This window comes from Lynx rufus, unplaced genomic scaffold (genome assembly GCF_022079265.1).
Source record: "Lynx rufus isolate CCGP_SWC_20201006 ecotype Redwood Valley unplaced genomic scaffold, mLynRuf1.p SCAF_2, whole genome shotgun sequence".
NCBI lineage: Eukaryota > Metazoa > Chordata > Mammalia > Carnivora > Felidae > Lynx > Lynx rufus.
This window is the reverse complement of record NW_025814834.1, coordinates 179409770-179427803: the sequence shown is the minus strand read 5'-3', so window position 1 is coordinate 179427803 and position 18034 is coordinate 179409770. Positions and strand designations below refer to the sequence as shown.

Sequence of the window (18034 nt, the reverse complement as noted above, 5' to 3'; positions counted from 1 at the left end):
GAAATTGAGCCCCGTGTTGGGTTCTGCACTGACAGCGTGGAGCTTGCCTGGATTTTCTCTCTCTCTCTCTTCTCTCTGTTTGTTTGTTTATTTATTTAGAGAGAAGCACTTATAGGGTAGTTTGCAAGCCCTCTCACAGACCAGACCAAGCTAAGGAAACCCGGGGGAATTTAGGCCCTCATCCCAGGGCCTAGGTGGGGGGTCTAAATACCGCTAGAAAGCTCAGTGAAAGGAGAAGTCTCCTGCCCTTGGGAGTCCCTCCTGGCTCATCGCCAGGCGGGATGTTTCTGACTCAGTGCAATCTCTTAAATGGCACATGGGTGGCCGTCGTAAAGATCTTGACCATAAACCAGTCCAGTAAACAGGACACCTTGAGCGTGTCAGGTTCCACGCCCCGTGCTGTGCGTGTGCACTTGTGAGCCTCACGACAACCCTTGCAGGTGGGTATTATTATCCCTACTGTGCGGCTCAGATCGGTTAGGGACCTTGCCCTGGTGGCTGTGTTAGAATCTGCCTCCAGCTCCGTCCATCCCACGAGGAGGCCCAGGGACCTCAGGAGAGTCTCATCGGCCCGTCCAGGCAGAAAACGGATCGCTGCTCCTGGGCCACTGAGGTTTCAGGGGATGCGCTGCGAGCCACAATTCACCCTGACGGGCCGGGTGGCTACCCTCCGGGAACTTACAGTGTGAGCAGCAACCTTAGAGCAATTTTTAAGGAAATTGCTTTTATGGGGTTGAGACCCTTGGGAGAGGCAAGCCCAAGCGAGCAGCAGCAAGGTCTGCCTTTGCAGCTGCTGACAGACCAGCACCCCCCACCCCCGCCAAACATGGCCTGGCAGCCACCCCACTGTGGAGGCATCTCAGCTGTCCGACCACGCACACATCTGCCCAGCAGCTCTGCTGCTGACAACGGCGTGTGACAGATCTATGCCCGAGGGAGTGTGAGCCCGACGCGTCTAGGAGGAGAGGCAGCGTTTAGCTGCGGGGGCTCCTCCTTTCCTCCCGCCGGGCCCCCCAGCACCGGATGCGTGGACCTCCATCTGTGCTGGCATCGCTCATCTCTAACGCAGCCTGGCAGGTGCTCTGGCTGAGGGGAAGTAGGATAAGAGTCTGGATGTGACGTTGATTCATTTTTGTGGCGGGAGATTGATGAGCTGTTTGAGGGTGACTGGATGCACTCTGGTTTGCCGCCTTCAGGAAAGGATCAAGCTGGTGGAAACAAATTCAATCATTCTGATTTAGGAAAAGGCGTCTTGAGGCCTTTCCCTTCCTTTTTGTATCACTCCTGGAGTCTCTCTCTCTCTCTTTTTTAAAAGATTTTATTTTTGGGGCGCCTGGGTGGCTCAGTCTGTGAAGCGTCCCACTTCAGCTCAGGTCACGATCTCATGGACCATGAGTTAGAGCCCCGCGTCAGGCTCTGGGCTGATGGCTCAGAGCCTGGAGCCTGCTTCGAATTCTGTGTCTCCCTCTCTCTCTGCCCCTCCCCCGTTCACGCTCTGTCTCTCTCGGTCTCAAAAATAAATAAATGTTAAAAAAAATAAAAAAAAAACAAAGATTTTATTTTTGAGTAATCTCTACACCCAACATGGGGCTCGAACCCACAACCCTGAGCTCAAGAGTTGCACACCCTACTGACCGAGCCAGCCAGGCGCCCCGCTCCTGGAGTCTTAAATCCTCAGTTACTTTTTTATTCAAAACACATTTATTTTTAAAGTATTGGCCCATTGTTATTTTAGAAACTTTACCCAGAGTTCAGTTTAAGGAGTTTGTCGGGTATCTTTTTTTTTTTTTTTTCCAACGTTTATTTATTTTTGGGACAGAGAGAGACAGAGCATGAACGGGGGAGGGGCAGAGAGAGAGGTAGACACAGAATCTAAAACAGGCTCCAGGCTCTGAGCCGTCAGCCCAGAGCCTGACGCGGGGCTCGAACTCCCGGACCACGAGATCGTGACCTCGCTGAAGTCGGACGCTTAACCGACTGCGCCACCCAGGCGCCCCTGTCGGGTATCTTTTAACGACAACTTGGGACTGCAAAAGACATAGTGCACTGCATATATTTTGTTTTTAGAAGGATGGATTTAATGTTCAGTCTTTATCTATCATGCCCACTACAATTATGGATAATTATCATGTCTTGCTGAGAAATCACAGTGGGATAGGGGGCTATGCAGAAGAAGACAAACTCACACACACGTTCCTGCCTGATAGATTCTAAATCACCGTGTTTAGACTTCAGTAATGGCGTGGAATACAAGGAATTCTCTCATGCTGTGTGTGTATGGGGCGGGGGGGGGGGGGGACAAAAATTATTTCTTAGGAAAAAAAAGCCCTTTCCAAGAGTGCAAGTGGAGGTAATCAGTAATCTACAAGGAGGTAAGAAATAGGGAAATAAATAAAGGACTAAAAAATTAGGATACTTTAAGACTGAAGATGAGGCTTTGTGACATGCTCACACACACAAAGTCAATCTTTCAGTAAAGGGTGTCATTGCCAGAGTGACAGGCCTCTGGTTCTTTCCTTGATGCAGCTGATATTGATTAGGGGACCACCATGTACCAGATTCCAAACGTATCGATTTAAAAAAAGTAATAGAAATCCCCGAATGTCAAATTGTGTTGCTATCCATGCTATAATCACTGATTGATAAGACAGTTTTTAAAAACATAGAAATATTAGATTTATGAATGTTAATGTGCTCTTTGCTGTTCATGATTCAGATCCTGGAACAGACCCTCATAAGGACAGTTTTTAAAACATAGAGGAGGAATTTCTCACATGGAATTAATCATGGCATTTTGTATCCTGTATTTCGGATTTGGGCCACATACACTTCTGAGCCAGGAGGGGCACTGCACAGACAGCCGTGGGTGAGAGGGTGGGGGCAAGAGCCTGGATGGACAATGGACACGGGGTGGGTGAGGGAGTCGGTGGGCCTGGAAGTAAAGCAAAATGGGGCAGAAAGAAGGAGAGGAGGTTAGAGGCAGGAACCGGGGGAGGCTAGCTAATAATATGTGAAAGACTCGTTTTTGGGAAGGTTTACATGTAGCTTCCAGGACCTCTACAGACAATAACTGACATCTGTCTAAACCCCCCGGTGAGACTTGACTCCCAGTTCTGTCACTTCTTAGCTGTTTGACCTTGAACGTGTTATTCAGTTTCTTGTGCCTCAGTTTCTCATCTGTGAAACGAAGCCCTATCTTCAGTGTGAGGACTGAATGAGTTCATCCCTTTAAAGTACGTGGCACAGTGTGCAGTAAATGTTAGCTATCGTTATTGAGGGCAGTGAAACGGACATTTTTCATCTTTTGACAGCCCAACATCCAAATCTCCTCTTGTGTGGGTCCCGGTGGGAGGCAGGGCTTAACTCTGCAAGAAAGGAGGCAAGAAGGTAGGCCTGGGGGGCAGCTAAACACACGCCCCCTCCTGGGGTTTTAATCCTGAGGGTTTAATCCAGAGGTGCGGGACCACACTTGGTGATGATTTGCAGAGCTGGGAGCTATGAGGAAGCAATGGCTGGGTCGCTGTGCTGGGGGCAGCCGGACTCTCCCTGTGGTAACTTGGCATAACCCCGGCTGCCTAACCTCCTTGACTCCTGCCCCTGCTCTTGCAATAAATTCCTCTTCTGCTGAGTTAGCCAGAGGTCGTCCTATAGGTTTGCAACCAAGAACTCCTAGAGGAGCCACGCTCCACGGAGTTGTCAAATACCACACCCTTGGACTAGGGAGAGAAGACAGCTCTAAAAATCTACCACAGAATCCAGAATGACCTCAGAGTTGACCGGCAAGATCCCAGGGCAGATATCCCTCATAGGGAGAACTTGGTAGACTGCCCGGAAGGGCCAGAAGCATCATGACAGAACCCCCAGGAGGGCCAAGACCGGGAGAAACCACACACCATTCCTGGGAACTTGGAAAGATGGCAGGGGCTGGGAGGCCAGGGATAGGGGAGATGAGCAAACATTTACCCAGGACCTAAACCACGGTTTTTGGAGTCTCTAATCCTTTATTACTGCTTTTCTGCCAACTGCTTCCTTGCAGGGAGCATGAGACTTTTCCTGCAAGTGGGGCAGGGATGTGTTTATCAGCTACTTGCAAATTACATGGTAAACACAGCTCCCCCTGGTTGAGGCAGTTACTGAGTCTCTTTGTTAGATTAATAAGATTACAACAATCTGGGCAGACTTTCAAGTGTTTATTTTCAAAACCTTAACTTCAGAGGGTGGTAGTAACATAGTACCAGACCTGACTGGATTCTGTGTATTTGGATAGAGGGTGTCTCTATTCTAAGTGGTTATTTTTCCACATGGGGGGGGAAGGTCATTAACCCTCAACTGCTACCAATTTATAATCAGTACCCTTTAACCCATTTTGTGATCAACAAGTTAGTGTTTATTTTAACACCTACATGGTGGCTGGCCTTGTCCGGCAGACTTCAAAGGGCTTTAAAAGGGATAACTGTTACAGGGAATCATTTCCTGCAACTTTTAAAGCATTTTGGCAGACTTTCCTTCAGTTTGTAACTGTGTGCATTTCAGCAAAATTTACTCAGAGTGAAATTCTGTAACACAAACCCTATTTTCCTGTTGACTTGCCTTACTACATTGTGGACGTCGCAGCTCCTTGGCAAAAAACATACCACCCCCACCACTCAGTGCCAGGAAGGAGGGCTGGAGACTCGGGGCACAGCTAGGGTGGTGGCTGGGGTGGGGGTCTTTCCTGCACTTTAGAACTTCCCATCATGGTCCACCCTCTGGACTCACTGCTCAGCACCATGCCCCACAGGCCCTGAGAACCATGGGGAAATCAGAGGGTCTGAAGCCATTTCTGATCTTTGTGTTCAAGGAGCTTTCAGGCGGGCGGGGGCCGTGGAGCCTTCTGTACTGCCCCAGCACGCAAGCACTGAGAACCTTCACCCCAGGCCAGGGCTGCCTGTCCAACCTCTCCGTCCCCGCTGCAATTTCCCCAGGATCACCTCACTCCACTCTCTTCCAGCCCTTCCTCACCTCACCACATCCTTCTGGACCCAAGAACAGGGGCAGCAGTTCTGAAATTCATCCCTAAGCTCTGGGCCTTCCCATATTCTGCAGCACCCAATGTGGTCACAGAGTTCCCCACCTGGTTTTTGACTTGACGGTCTCCCTGTCTGATTCTTCCCTGAGGCTCTTTGGGAGCATTTCAAATTCATGTTGCTATCCCCCATATTGAGCTTAGGATGTACCAAATATTGGGAACTTAATAAATGTTAAATAAGTGGATGAATGCATGAAAAAAATGATGAGTGTGTTACTAGAGATACCAATAATAATGAGCTTTATCTAAAGGGCTTTTCAGTTTATGGGAGGATCCTATTCATCAGTTTATAAGCCTCATAGCAAGTTAGAAAGGTGGTTACTATTGCCTGAATTTCACAAAGAGGTTAAATTATTATAACAAATAATAGCTCTAATGTCTGAGGATACTTAATAAACATGCTGTGTTGATAATCCGAGAACAGCTGGGCCAGGTAGGCAGTCATCTTTTACAGTTGGGGAAACTGAGTCTTAGAAACTTGTGTAAAGCCAGAGGCAAGACTGAAGCCCACTCTGGGGACTCTAAAACCTTTGTTTACTCCCTGACACAATGCTGGCAGACGGAGGACGGAGCCAACCCCGCAGATAAAGGGTGCTTGAGCTAAATCTTAAAGGACTAAAGTGAAAATCAGTAAGGGATGGACAGCCTGGTCAGGGGGACTGACGTGGGCAGAGGAGGGAGCAGGAAGCAGGTGGGCCACGCTTGGGGCCTGGACCTGAGAAACAGGGTGAGGGGTAGGTAGTGGAGCAGGAAGCAATCAATGCCAGTGGCGTGGAGGGGGTGGGGTCGGCTGATAGCAAGCCTCAAATACTCTGGGTAAGGTGCTCAGAATTTATCCCACAGCAGTGTCAGTGTGTGTGTGTGTGTGTGTGTGTGTGTGTGAAGGCGGCTTTTGAAATATTCTCATGTTATTAGGGGAAGAGACCAAGGGCAACAAGATCAGTTACAAGCCACAGCAATAATGTGGACAAACTATAAGCTGACCTGATGGGTAATGGGTAATGGAAATAATGGAATGGGTAATGGAAATAAAAAAGGGGAAACAAATGCATGAGCTCTTGAGAGTATTTCCCATACCTCTCCCCTTCTCTGTTCTTAGGCCAGAGAAATCTCCCCAGTGAAAGCTTCCCCACCCTTTCCTGGTTCAGGGCCCGGTGCCTGTGTGCTTCCTGTTCCTTCTGCCTCAAGTGCTCTCCCTCCCAACACACCCCTACCCACCTGGAGAATACCTATTCATTCTTTAAAACATTTCATAGAGGCAACTCCTCCAAAATCTTTCCTCGCTGCAGGCGTGATGGAGTGACTGATCCCACCTTTGTACGGCCTCTGTACATCGCACACGCTTCTGCGGGGACATCGGTGCCGGTTTGTTTCTGCGTCTGCGTCCTCTAGTAGACAGCGAACTCCTCAGCGGTTGTGACCAGTTTGGTGTTTGTGTTCCTGCGCCTGCGGTAATGCCTGATGCGCACTGAGCACGATGTTGAATGAACGCGATGTTGAATGAATGGACGGAAGCGCGTGGAAGTGAGTAAATGAATGAGCGAAGGTATTGTTCTCCTCCCTCATTCCCAGTCATTCCCGATGTCCGATAGAAGTAAGCTAACTCATCATTCTCTCTCCGATGAGGTACTTTGTTTTCAGAAATGCTTCCAATTTAAGTTTTGTTTTTGTAAAATCAATGAGTGTCTCATTTGGCCAGTTTGAAACATCCAAAGCTAGCCAAAAAAAAAAAAAAAAAAAAGCTTGGGTGAAAGAGACAGGAAAGAAGAGAGAAGGGGAACATGGTGGGGCCATCCACTGATGACAGGTGCTGTTTTTCCTGAGCGTGATTGAGAAGCACCGAACACCCAGGCCTGGGTCCTTTGTTACAAGTGACCTCCGACAAAGTTTCTCCTCACAAGAGGAGCCAATAGGAAAAAACTTTGAAAGTAGTAAGGAACACCGTGAAAAAGATGTATTATTTTCTGCCTGGATGGTTAAATATTGCCTTGTGAATTAAGAGCTAGCTTCCCGTGTTCCCACCCTTAGAAAGGGGGTGATTTTAATATTAAATGTATTCCTTTCACTTGCTAAGACATACATTAATTATGACGAAAACGTTTCCAAAATATAAACTTAAATCTGTTAATAAGCACAAATCTTCCCAGAAAAGTAGGAAGCAGGGGAGACCAGCAGCCTAACCTGGGATGAGAAGCCATCTGTGACTTTAGAACAAGCCCTTTTACTAGCTGGTGGTGGCACTCTGTTGTGAAATGCTAAATTAAATACCACTAAACATTATTACGGTTTCAAAAAGTAGTTACAGGCTTCAATAAGCGCACTTTTATCACAAGAACACACAACCTAAAGCCAAAATAGTTCAGTTTAATGTGCCAAAAATACGCTCCCCCCATACATTGTTAGAAAGAGCAGTAGCAAAAGAAATCTAAAATTTGCTGCTAATTCATCTGACGGCAGCCAACATCTCCTATCTTCCTTGGCAAGAGGGCCATTTTTCTATGCTGTATTTTGCACACAGAAATCTGCATAGAGTGATTTGCATACCAAAAACACATTTGTAAAGGAAACTGTTTGCATAGAAGCCAGGGAGAGATGGGGTTGCCACTGTTGGCTTTTATACACACAACACCCCCAGGCTACTTGCTTTTCGTTTTCCTCTACGCTGCATTTCCCACAAAGGGTTATGTACTTTATGATGCATTAAAAATTAAAGCAAGTATATCTTGTACGTATCCACGAACAACCCTAAGAACAATAACAACACAGGCTAAATTTTTCTGTGCCAACAGAGTTCCATGTTTACAAAGGAGCTGGTAGTAATAATATAATAATAATACAGGGAGCTTTTATTTTACACCACGTGTTTTATATAAATTACTGCTAATTCTCCCAGTCTTCAAGGTCGGTGCTGGGGTTCCCCATTTTACCTATGAGGAAGCTGAGGCTTGGGGAGCTGGAGGTAAGGTAATTCGCCAAAGCCGCACAAGCCAGCACTGGTGAAGCCAGGTTGGGAAGCCTGATCTCACCTCTCAGCCCTTTCCTGCCACCCCCTCCTCCTCACTGCCTCTCTCTCTCTCCCCGCCCCCCCCCCCTGCAGTTTTGCTGCATACCATTGTTTCATTTCCAAGGGCCAAGCCTACCAGTCTGGGGTGGTAGGGAGTCCTGCTGGGAGAGGTGCACCCCTTGGGTTTCCTGGCATTTTTTTTCTGACCAGAGTTTGGAAGCAGGACAGCCAGTCTCAAGGCTCAGTGAAGGTGCCCAATACACTAGCTCAGTGACAGACACGGGGTGAATGGGCAATGGCCTGTGATTCAGAGGGTGCCGGGGCGGAGTGGGGGAGACGGCTTGGTTGCCACACAAAGAAGGTACATGGTAGTTGAGATGCAATGGGAGCCTCCCGCTCAGTGCCCGTGCGCTGTCGCCGATTCAGTGCCAGCCCAGCTGTATTCTTGGAAACACAGAATGGTTTTGTGTGTGCTTAATTATAATGCTACTTACAGAGAATGTATCAGCAGCAAATCAGATGCTTGATGCATTTCTTAAGGAAAAAAGGGGTAGTGGCACTTTGAAACGTGTTCGTCTGATGAAGCCTTTGGATTCTTCCGGTAGACAGCATTTGACAGAACTCGGCCGTTTCTGGAAAGTCAACAGGGGGAAAAGTGCAGAATGAAAAGACCGAGGATGGTTATAAACATCCTCGTTTGTTTTCTTTTAGGAAGCTTCTTTGTGTGTTGTTGCTCACCTAGTTTCCCTTTCTCGGGACATGACAGCAAAATTTGTATCTAATCACATCTCCTCCAGGATTGCCGCTGTCCAAAGATCCCCGGCTTCGAGACTTCACTGTGATGCGGTCACTGTTAGGAGGCAGTTTTTCTGACACTTTCAGTAATAAATCTTTTTTGATATCATCTATAGTAGCTCTGCCTCATAGCAAGTTCCAGGCTAAAGCAGGTAAGGGGACAACAAACTGCCGTGGAGGCAGACAGACCTGGCTTGAGTCCTGGTTTTGTCACTATGGGTTTACCTCAATCTCTCAGAGCCTCCATTTCCTCATCTGTAAAATAGGGGAGAACGTAAGGGCAGAGCCTGGTTGCCTGCCAACTATTTCACTCCTCTTCCTTGCTGACGGCAACGACGACGACAAATCCTGATTTTGTTTAGCTCCCGATATGCCCAATCCCAGCAGATGCGCTGCAACGACCTAAGGTGTCCATTCCTGCTACCAATGGTTGGTTTGTAGGGTCCGTAGGAGAGCAAGTGACCTAATTCTGACTGATGAGGCCAAACGGGACATCTGGCAGAAGCTTCCCAGAAAAGATTTTCCTCTCTGATAAGTGACACATGTGCAGAGAAAGCCCATCTGCCTTCGGCCCTCTTGCTTCCTGAGCCAGATGCTGTTGTGGAGACATGATGTTTGGGGTAAGAGCAGCCATCTCTTCAAAACAAACGGGACCATCACTGACACATTAAAAATGGCAGAGCTGAAGGACCCGAAGAGTGTAGGTCCTTGGAGCAACACTGATCTATTCAACCAAACTTGGTCTACCTATCTCCAGATTTCTTGTCAACAGTAAATGTCTTTTATTGTTTAACCTGTTGTGTAGGGTTTTGTGTTTATTGTACCCCCCCAAAAAATCCTAACTTACACAAATATCAACCTCACAGGATGGTTGTAAATACGTGATACGTTGGATGTAAAGTAGTTAGCACAATACCGGGCACAGCGAATCATTGCTGTAAATGTAAGGGCATTAATCAGACACAGGTAAGGATCCAAGAGAACAAAAGTTTCCAAACACAACAGATGAATCAAATGAACGGTACGGATTTAGCACAACAAAAAAAGCTTTATATTTTTGGTAAGGGCTGGGGGAGACATTGAGGTCCAAGACGATGACTACAGCGACAAATCCTTGTATCTGGGAGTAAGATGTAACTACAGCCAGAATGTGAACGTTAATGGAGATGAAAGGACTGTGGTTCTTTGCCAGGTTTCCATCCACCCTCTTACAAACGGACAATCACCCTGTCAGCAGCTCTGATTCATGTCTGAAGACTAACAATTATGTGTATGTGAATTACCAGCCTTGCAAAGGGGCAGAGTTCTTTCAACCCACAGAATCTCTTTCCAGAATACCAAATTTTACTAGTATTTTCTAAAAACACATTTTTCCCCTTTGTGGCAGGAAAGATAGATATAGTGACATATATTAAACATATAATAATTTAGGAATATTTCCTTAGATATAGCCTACCATTTTGGAGCCGTGGGATAACTCACAGGACTACGTATAGTTTACTGATGAAATCACCAGTTTTTGAAACAACCTACTAGAACACAAAGTAGGCATATAGTAAGATAACATGTGAAAGTACCTGGCATAATAGAGGTAATATCACATAGTAGATATGTAATAAGTAATAAGTAACCTTCAAGTAAACCCCATTTCTTCCTTCACTGTGCTTTAGCAAAGGAGCAAATGACAGGGTTTCAAAGTAACACAGAGGATTAAACACACACATACTCACAGCCATATCCACTTATGTATAGGGTCTGTGTACATCCATCCAAAAGCCCTACACCTTCTATGGCTAGACAATAAGCATTGATTTTCATAACTGATAGCCATGAGGCTTTACAAATCCCTGAATTATTAATCATATTTAATATATTATGAAAGAGAATCAGATATGTAGACAAAAATTCATCAAGAATTGGAGATAAAAAAGAATTTCTGGTTATCTTGCAGTTCATTAAATAGAACCACCAATTCTTGAACATGTTGGTTAATGGAGATTCTTTTGTATATTATACGCACATCTGCTTTTCTCAAAATCCATCTGTTCCTCTTTCTTTCTTACAATAAAGGGCAAAATTGTTGGTGGCTTAACAATTCTCCAAAATTAATGATCTCTGCATCACTAAGAGACGAAGATATCATCATTCCTTAGAGGCAATTTCCAGCCTTTACAACGTGGTGCAGTTTGTCCCTACTCGTTTGTATGGAATTTAACATGACAATGACACAGCTAGCAGTTTACTAATGCGCTGTGGTCTTTTTTTTTTTTTTCCACACAAGGTTTCTTATTGTTTAAATTGAGGTGTAATTGACACATAACATCATATTAGTTTCAGGTGTACAACATAACGATTTGATGATTTTGATGTTTGCATACACTGCGAAATAATCACCACAATAGGTCTAGTAACTATCCTTGCAGCTGGAGTCTTAACTCCATTGAGAAAGACAGAAAGGCTGTATTTCAAGGAAGAAAAAGATGTGTGAGGTGTATTTTATAGCCTCAAGATATTTTTTCATAGCTTTATTGATATCATTCACATACCATGAAATTCACCTTTTTAATTTTTTTTTAAACGTTTATTTATTTTTGAGACAGAGAGAGACAGAGCATGAACGGGGGAGGGTCAGAGAGAGAGGGAGACACAGAATCTGAAACAGGCTCCAGGCTCTGAGCTGTCAGCACAGAGCCCGACGCGGGGCTCGAACTCAAGGACCGCGAGATCATGACCTGAGCCGAAGTCGGCCGCTCAACCGACTGAGCCACCCAGGCGCCCCAAAATTCACCTTTTTAAAGTGTATCATCCAGTGGTTTGTAGTATAAAAATTGTGCAACCATCACCACTAATTCCACAATACTTTCATAACACCAAAAAGAAACCTTGTACCCATTAGCGGCCACTCCCCATTCCTCCCTCCCATCCCTGCACCCCCACCCCAGCCCCTGGCAACCGCTAATCTACTTTCTTTGAGTTTGCCTGTTCTGGACATTTCATATAGATTAATGCATGCCATTTCATTTTTGGCTCTGGCTTCTTTCACTTAGTATAATGATTTCAAGTTTCATCCATGTTGTAGCATGTATTGTATTCGTGTGTTTCTTTTATGTGAAATAGTATTTTATTCCTTTGTATGGTGAAAACATTCCATCGTATGGATATACAACATTTTTAATCCATTCATCAGTTGATGGACATTTGGGTTGTTTCCACTTTGGAGCTAATATGAATAAAGCATCTCATGATATCTTTATCGAGGTGAAATTAATTTAACACACAATTAACCATCTTAAAGTATACAATTAAATGCCATTTAGTGTACTTACAAGGTTGTTCACCCACCACCTCTCCATGCTTTTAAAACCTGAGAAAGATACTCCATATCCATTAAATAATCACTTCCCATTCCCTTCACCCCAACCCCTGGTAACCACTAATCTGTGTACTATCTCCATGAATTTGTCTATTTTGATGTATTGTAAAAACGAACCATGCAATATGTGACCTTTTGTGTCTGACTTTTTTCACTTTGCATGAGGTCTTTGAGGTGCATCCAACTTGTAGCTCCTGTCAGTCCTTTGTTCCTTTTTATGGTTGAATAATATCCCTTTGTATGTACATACCCCAATTTATCCATCCATTTATCCACTGAGGGACTTTTGGGTTATTTCCACCTTTTGGCTTCTCATGATACTTTAGTGTCCCCACTGTCATCATAGTCCAGGTCACCATAAAGTCTCTCTCACCTGGATTATAGCAGCATTTTAACTGATCTCTTCTCCCTCCACTCCATTTCTTTCCACACAGCAACCTAAAGGTCATTCCATGCTTATAGTCCTTCATGGGTTTTCCAATGGCTGTAAGAACACTCTAAGAAGCCCAAATTTTTTAACAGGGACTACAAAGCTTGGAGTGGTCCTCTTTTTACCTTTCCTACTTCATTTTGTACCAGCCCCTCTACAACTGAAAGGCTCCAGCCAAAATGAACTTCTCTCACTTCCTCAAAACCATCAGGCTTTCTCTTTCTTCAGGGCAGGTGCACATGCTGTACCCACTGCTATGTATCTTCTTTTTGCCAGTCTAACTCCTGCTTATCCTCTAGGTCTCATTTTTGATATCACTTAGATGTCCAATCTTACAAACACCCTCTACTTCTCTGCAGCACACTATGACTGTAAATTGCTTTTCCTACTAGACCGTAAGCTCTTTAAGGGCAGAGACCATGCATCATGCTCATCACGAAAACCCCTCTGCCTAGCACAACACTTGGTATATGATACATGTTGATCAATAGTGTTACAAACTGGGCATGGGCAGAATTACCAAATTGCCTCAAAAATTTTGGATACTCTATCACTGAATGTCTCAAAATATGTTAACTAAAATGGGCACACATACCCACAAATCTTAGTTATAATTGCATTGTTGAAATTCTTCCTACCATTCACAAAAGCAAGACAAAGCCTTCTAAATAATATTAAATTTTGATTCCCTTTCAAATAGTTCTTTGCTTATGATTTAAAAAAAAATTGATCTTGGAGCGGCTGGGCAGCTCAGTCGGTTGAGCGTCTGACTTTGGCTCAGGTCATGATTTCATACCTTGTGAGTTCGAGCCCTGCATTGAGCTCTGTCCTCACAGCTCAGAACCTTGAGCCTGCTTTGGATTCCATGTCTCCCTCTCTCTCTGCCCCTTCCCCACTCATGCTCTCTGTCTCTCAAAAAATAAAACATTAAAAGATTAAAAAAATATATTGATCTTTAAGATCACACAGAACAAACATACTATAATTGAATGGCTGCCTATCAAAATGTGATCTGACTTCAGTGATCATTCTTGCCTTTGAAAGGCTCAAAAGAAATACTTTCTAAAGACACATTTACACAGCAAGGACAAATACTCGAAACATTAATACCTTGATTCTTTTCAATCTTTATCAGTGTGGTTTAACGTGTAAATATGGCCTTTGTTTTTCAAGATTTTACCTACTCTCTTTATTCACTTCTCAAAGGATGGATCAGTGGATGAGATTACAGCTCCCTATCATGAAATTAATTTCATATACTTGAAACACCTACTTTGATCACCACCTGGGGGAAAAGATAAATAGCCTAAGCCAGCTTTTTTAGCTATAGGAATTAAAGATTAGAGGAAAGAATTAGAAAATGCGATAAAATAAAGCCTTGAAACTGCAGTACCACAAATTAGAAAAAAAAAAAGAAGAAGCAGCAGCGCTGTTTTTTAATATCATCAGGCCCTTCAAGTTAGGACTGAGGCACTGACCTGGAGTGGCAAATGATTTAAATATTGAATTACATGTATTTAAATATTTTGCAGTTTGATTACTTCTAAGCAATTATGCCATAGGTCTTCCCCAATCGAAATACATTATAAACTTTCCATTAGTGTAAAATTAGAAATCTTTTTTTACAAATAGAAATTCAAAAAATATTCTTGAGGCACTATAAAAAGCAGTTTATGAAAAGAATAATTACTGGTTATGTCAAGGCACTGAGCTTGAGTAATGAAGAAAATGTGGACTCTGATTCAGACGATCACTTACTAGCTATATGATGTTGAGAAAGTTACCCAGCCCTTGAATCTGTTTCTTTATATATATATAATGCACTTTATCTATAAAACGCACTACTTCAAGGACTGAGATTATGAGAAAATGCATATAAAATGTCTCATAATGCCAAACATATACTATGGCTTTTCTGATCCTAACGGATTTGCATGATTTCACTGAGCGGTAATTACAAAGTAAAACACTGCATAGGAGTTTAAGTTGTACCAAAGGAATAGTTAACTAGGGAAAAAATCCCCAATGACTCTGAATGTAAAACAGTCATTAAGTTACTTAATTAACTTGTATTTATTAACCTTACTTAAATTGATTTACTTATTGACCTTTATTAACCTTAATTTTTAGTCTTTATTGTCAGCTACTCTGGCCCCTACTTAGACAGACATTTGTAAACTAGCAACAAAAAAAGAGATGAATAGAAATCTAGGAACTGAACAGGAAAACTGCCAACCCAAACTAAGTAAACCCATTTCCTTGACCATGTCCACGATAGTCAGAATCATGCCAAATAGTTCTCCTTAGATTATAATTCTCAGGGTATATTACAGAAATTATCTGGTGTTCTCAACAGAGCAATCATGAAGTGCCACAGAGCAGAACTAGTGGTATGTTGAAATTCCAAAGATTTTGTAGCAAATCCTTAAATCATAGTACTTATAGAAAGAACTTATTAAACTGTTGACCAAAGAAACTTCCCACTAACATTTTACAAGGCAACACTAGACAGAAATATATTTGTATTAAAATTTTCCTAGTAAGAACATGCACAAGTTAGTCCTTTGAAATTTATCACTCTCCTTCATTGAGAACTCTTTTCAAAAACCTGGAAGCCAACTGCCTAACGAAAGTCAATGTCTTAATAATACATAGTATCCTGGGGGTGCCTGGGTGGCTCAGTCGGTTAAGTGTCCGACTTTGCTCAGGTCATGATCTCACAGTTGGCAGGTAGGAGGCCTGCATCTGGCTCTGTGTTGACAGCTCAGAGCCTGGAGCCTCCTGCAGATTCTATGCCTCCCTCCCTCTCTGCCCCGCCCCCACTTATGTGCGCGCGCGCATTCTCTCTCTCTCTCTCTCTCTCTCTCTCTCTCTCAAAAATAAACAAACATTTAAAAATTAAAAAAAAAATACATAGTATCCTTCCCATGCATCTTCCCCAATAATAAACAAAATACAGGCCCTAAATATAAATTTCATTCTAGCTCATTCACAAGTTCCGATTTTTTCCTCCAAGTTCTTTATTATTCAGTCAAGACAGTTCAAATATACTTACTTAAATTTAGACACTTTTAAGCTTCTGTTACACTGTGTAAACTTCAGTTTACACTGAACAGTTTACTATTACATAGTTAAAACATCAACATCTTTTAAGTTTGCAGTCTTTAATACAAGTTAAGGCAACCGTGTAACATTCAGGCAAATTATAGCAAATATCACATTGAAGTTTATTTCTTGCTCATATTCCACAAACATCTCTAATTCACAGAATTTCACTAATTTTATAATTTCCTCAGGCAGAGATGTGAAGGCCACAGAAAACTGCAAATGTGCCTTATAACTTCAGTAAATTTTATGAAGCTCAACCATTGTAAAGATCATGGAAACATGTACCAAATTAAATGAATGGCATTTGCGACATTAAAAGTGAGATCTTCCTTCCAAAGTCACCAAAACCATTCTTTAATATTCAACAAAAAATTGGAATTGCAGGGTTTCATGTGTGTGTTTTTAAATGTCAGGGTGGTATGATCCTCTTTGGATGTGGGGCTGTTGAAAGCTGAGTTGTACAAAAGAAATTTTTAGAGAACAGAGGCTTTTCTTTACATATTTATTCTCAGAGCCTGCCCTTCATCTCATTTTGGTTTTCCACATTGATCCAATTGTAGCACTTCCTGGAGAGAGCTATGTTCTAATCAGCAACATCAGGAAGAGAATTGGACAAAGCAAAATGAGAAAATGCAGATCTTCTCATGTCATGTCTCTTTGAAAACAGAGAATACATTCTAAGGTATCAGGCAATACAAGTCACAATTTGACTTTTAATAATTTTTACCTGTAATGGACATGAACAAGAAACATGGTATGAGTCCGTCATCTATTCAATAGGTACACGACTTCTACTGAGGTGAATGCCTTTTAGTAGAATTTTACTTTGTTCCCTGTCCCATACAGTTGTGCTGACCTTAAAACCTCATTAGTAGGCTATTCAGGAAATCTCCACCGAACGGTGGATCAAGGTAGAAACAAACTAGAGACCCTGAATTACCTAACATGACTTCCCGTTAAGGGTTTTCTCCTTACAGTGGCTCAAAAGCTACCGAGCTAAAGCAGCCATGCCGACTCCCCAAAGACAAGGGTCCGGACCCCTACATGAAACGGCTGCAATCCTCTTGGATCGCCGAAAGAGAAGGAATCAATCCTTTAAAGAGAACTCGGACTACATATCGTCACCTCTCCCAAACCAGAAAACCCAACATTTTACACGCTAGCACTGCCTGGACGCACCCCACCCCCACCCCCCTCCCACGGGATGGCCTTCCGGGCGGACGGTGGCCACAGGGGCTGACACACCCACGCCTACTTCTGCTTCTTCGGGGATTTGGGCGCTTGGGCGACCGGGGGGCGAGGCAGCTTGAAATAGACCTTGACCGAGTCAGAGATGAACCACTGCAGCGCAGTCAGGGTGCCGATCATGATGATGCGGGCGAACAGGCCCTTCCACACGCCCGCGAACCCCAGTCTCTGGAGAACTCCCAAGGCCGAGCTGCCCTTCTCCTTGTTCAAAACGGACACGACCGAATCGGCCGGGTGGGACACGACGGCGCAGAAGACGCCGGCGATGTAGCCGGCCACGAAGGTCACGGCCAGCTGCTCGGCCTTGGTGCACTGGCTCTGGGGCTTGGGGACGACGTGCTGGTAGAGCGCCTCCACCGTGCGCTCGAAGCAGGCGAACCTCATCATGGTGTGGGGGATCCCGCGCAGCCACAGCGGCGCCACGCCCTTGTAGAAGGCCCGCGGGCCCTCCTCGCGGTACATGCGCGGCGCGGCGGCGCGCAGCGTGCCCGCGAAGCCGGGCTGCGTCTGGATGCGCACCTTCACCGCCTCCATGGGCGCCAGCGCCACGTCAGCGAAGAACTCGGCGCCGGCCGACGCGGCCAGGTACAGGCCGGTTCTCCACCTGTACGCCTTCTCCGGGCCCAGGAGCTCGGCGTAGCGCATCTTGAAGACCTCGTAGAGGCCGAACTTAAACAGGCCCTGCAGGGAGTAGCCCAGGAAGGTCGGCGCCCAGCCTCGGGCCAGGCCGCGCAGCCCGTCGTCGCGCACCGTCACGCCGAAGCCGCTGACGATGCCCTTGTACTTGGCGGTGTCCACCTGCATGCGGCACTTGACCAGGTCCAGGGGCATGACGGCCGTGTGAGTCAGTCCACAGCTCAGCATGCCGCCCAGGCCGCACAGCAGCAGGTATCTCGCGGAGCCGTACTCGTAGCTCTGCTCCTTCGCTGCCGCCGCCGCCCAGAACCTGCCCTTGGGCGGGCCCAAGCTTCCAGCCTGCGGGGCCCGGCAACCGCCAGCGTCACGCAT

The 18034-nt window shown here is 44.8% G+C and overlaps 1 protein-coding gene across 1 annotated transcript; it reads right to left on the bottom strand.

Annotated features, from left to right (window-relative positions):
- Positions 1-17029: 17029 nt before the first annotated feature.
- Positions 17030-18034, bottom strand: LOC124514462 (phosphate carrier protein, mitochondrial-like). Its single transcript, XM_047082464.1, has one exon. The coding sequence runs from the start codon at positions 18032-18034 to the stop codon at positions 17030-17032; it is 1005 nt and encodes a 334-aa protein (XP_046938420.1).

Coding starts and splice junctions, on each gene's coding strand:
- LOC124514462 (XM_047082464.1), bottom strand. CDS start 18,034: ATGCGTGACGCTGGCGGTTGCCGGGCCCCGCAGGCTGGAAGCTTGGGC.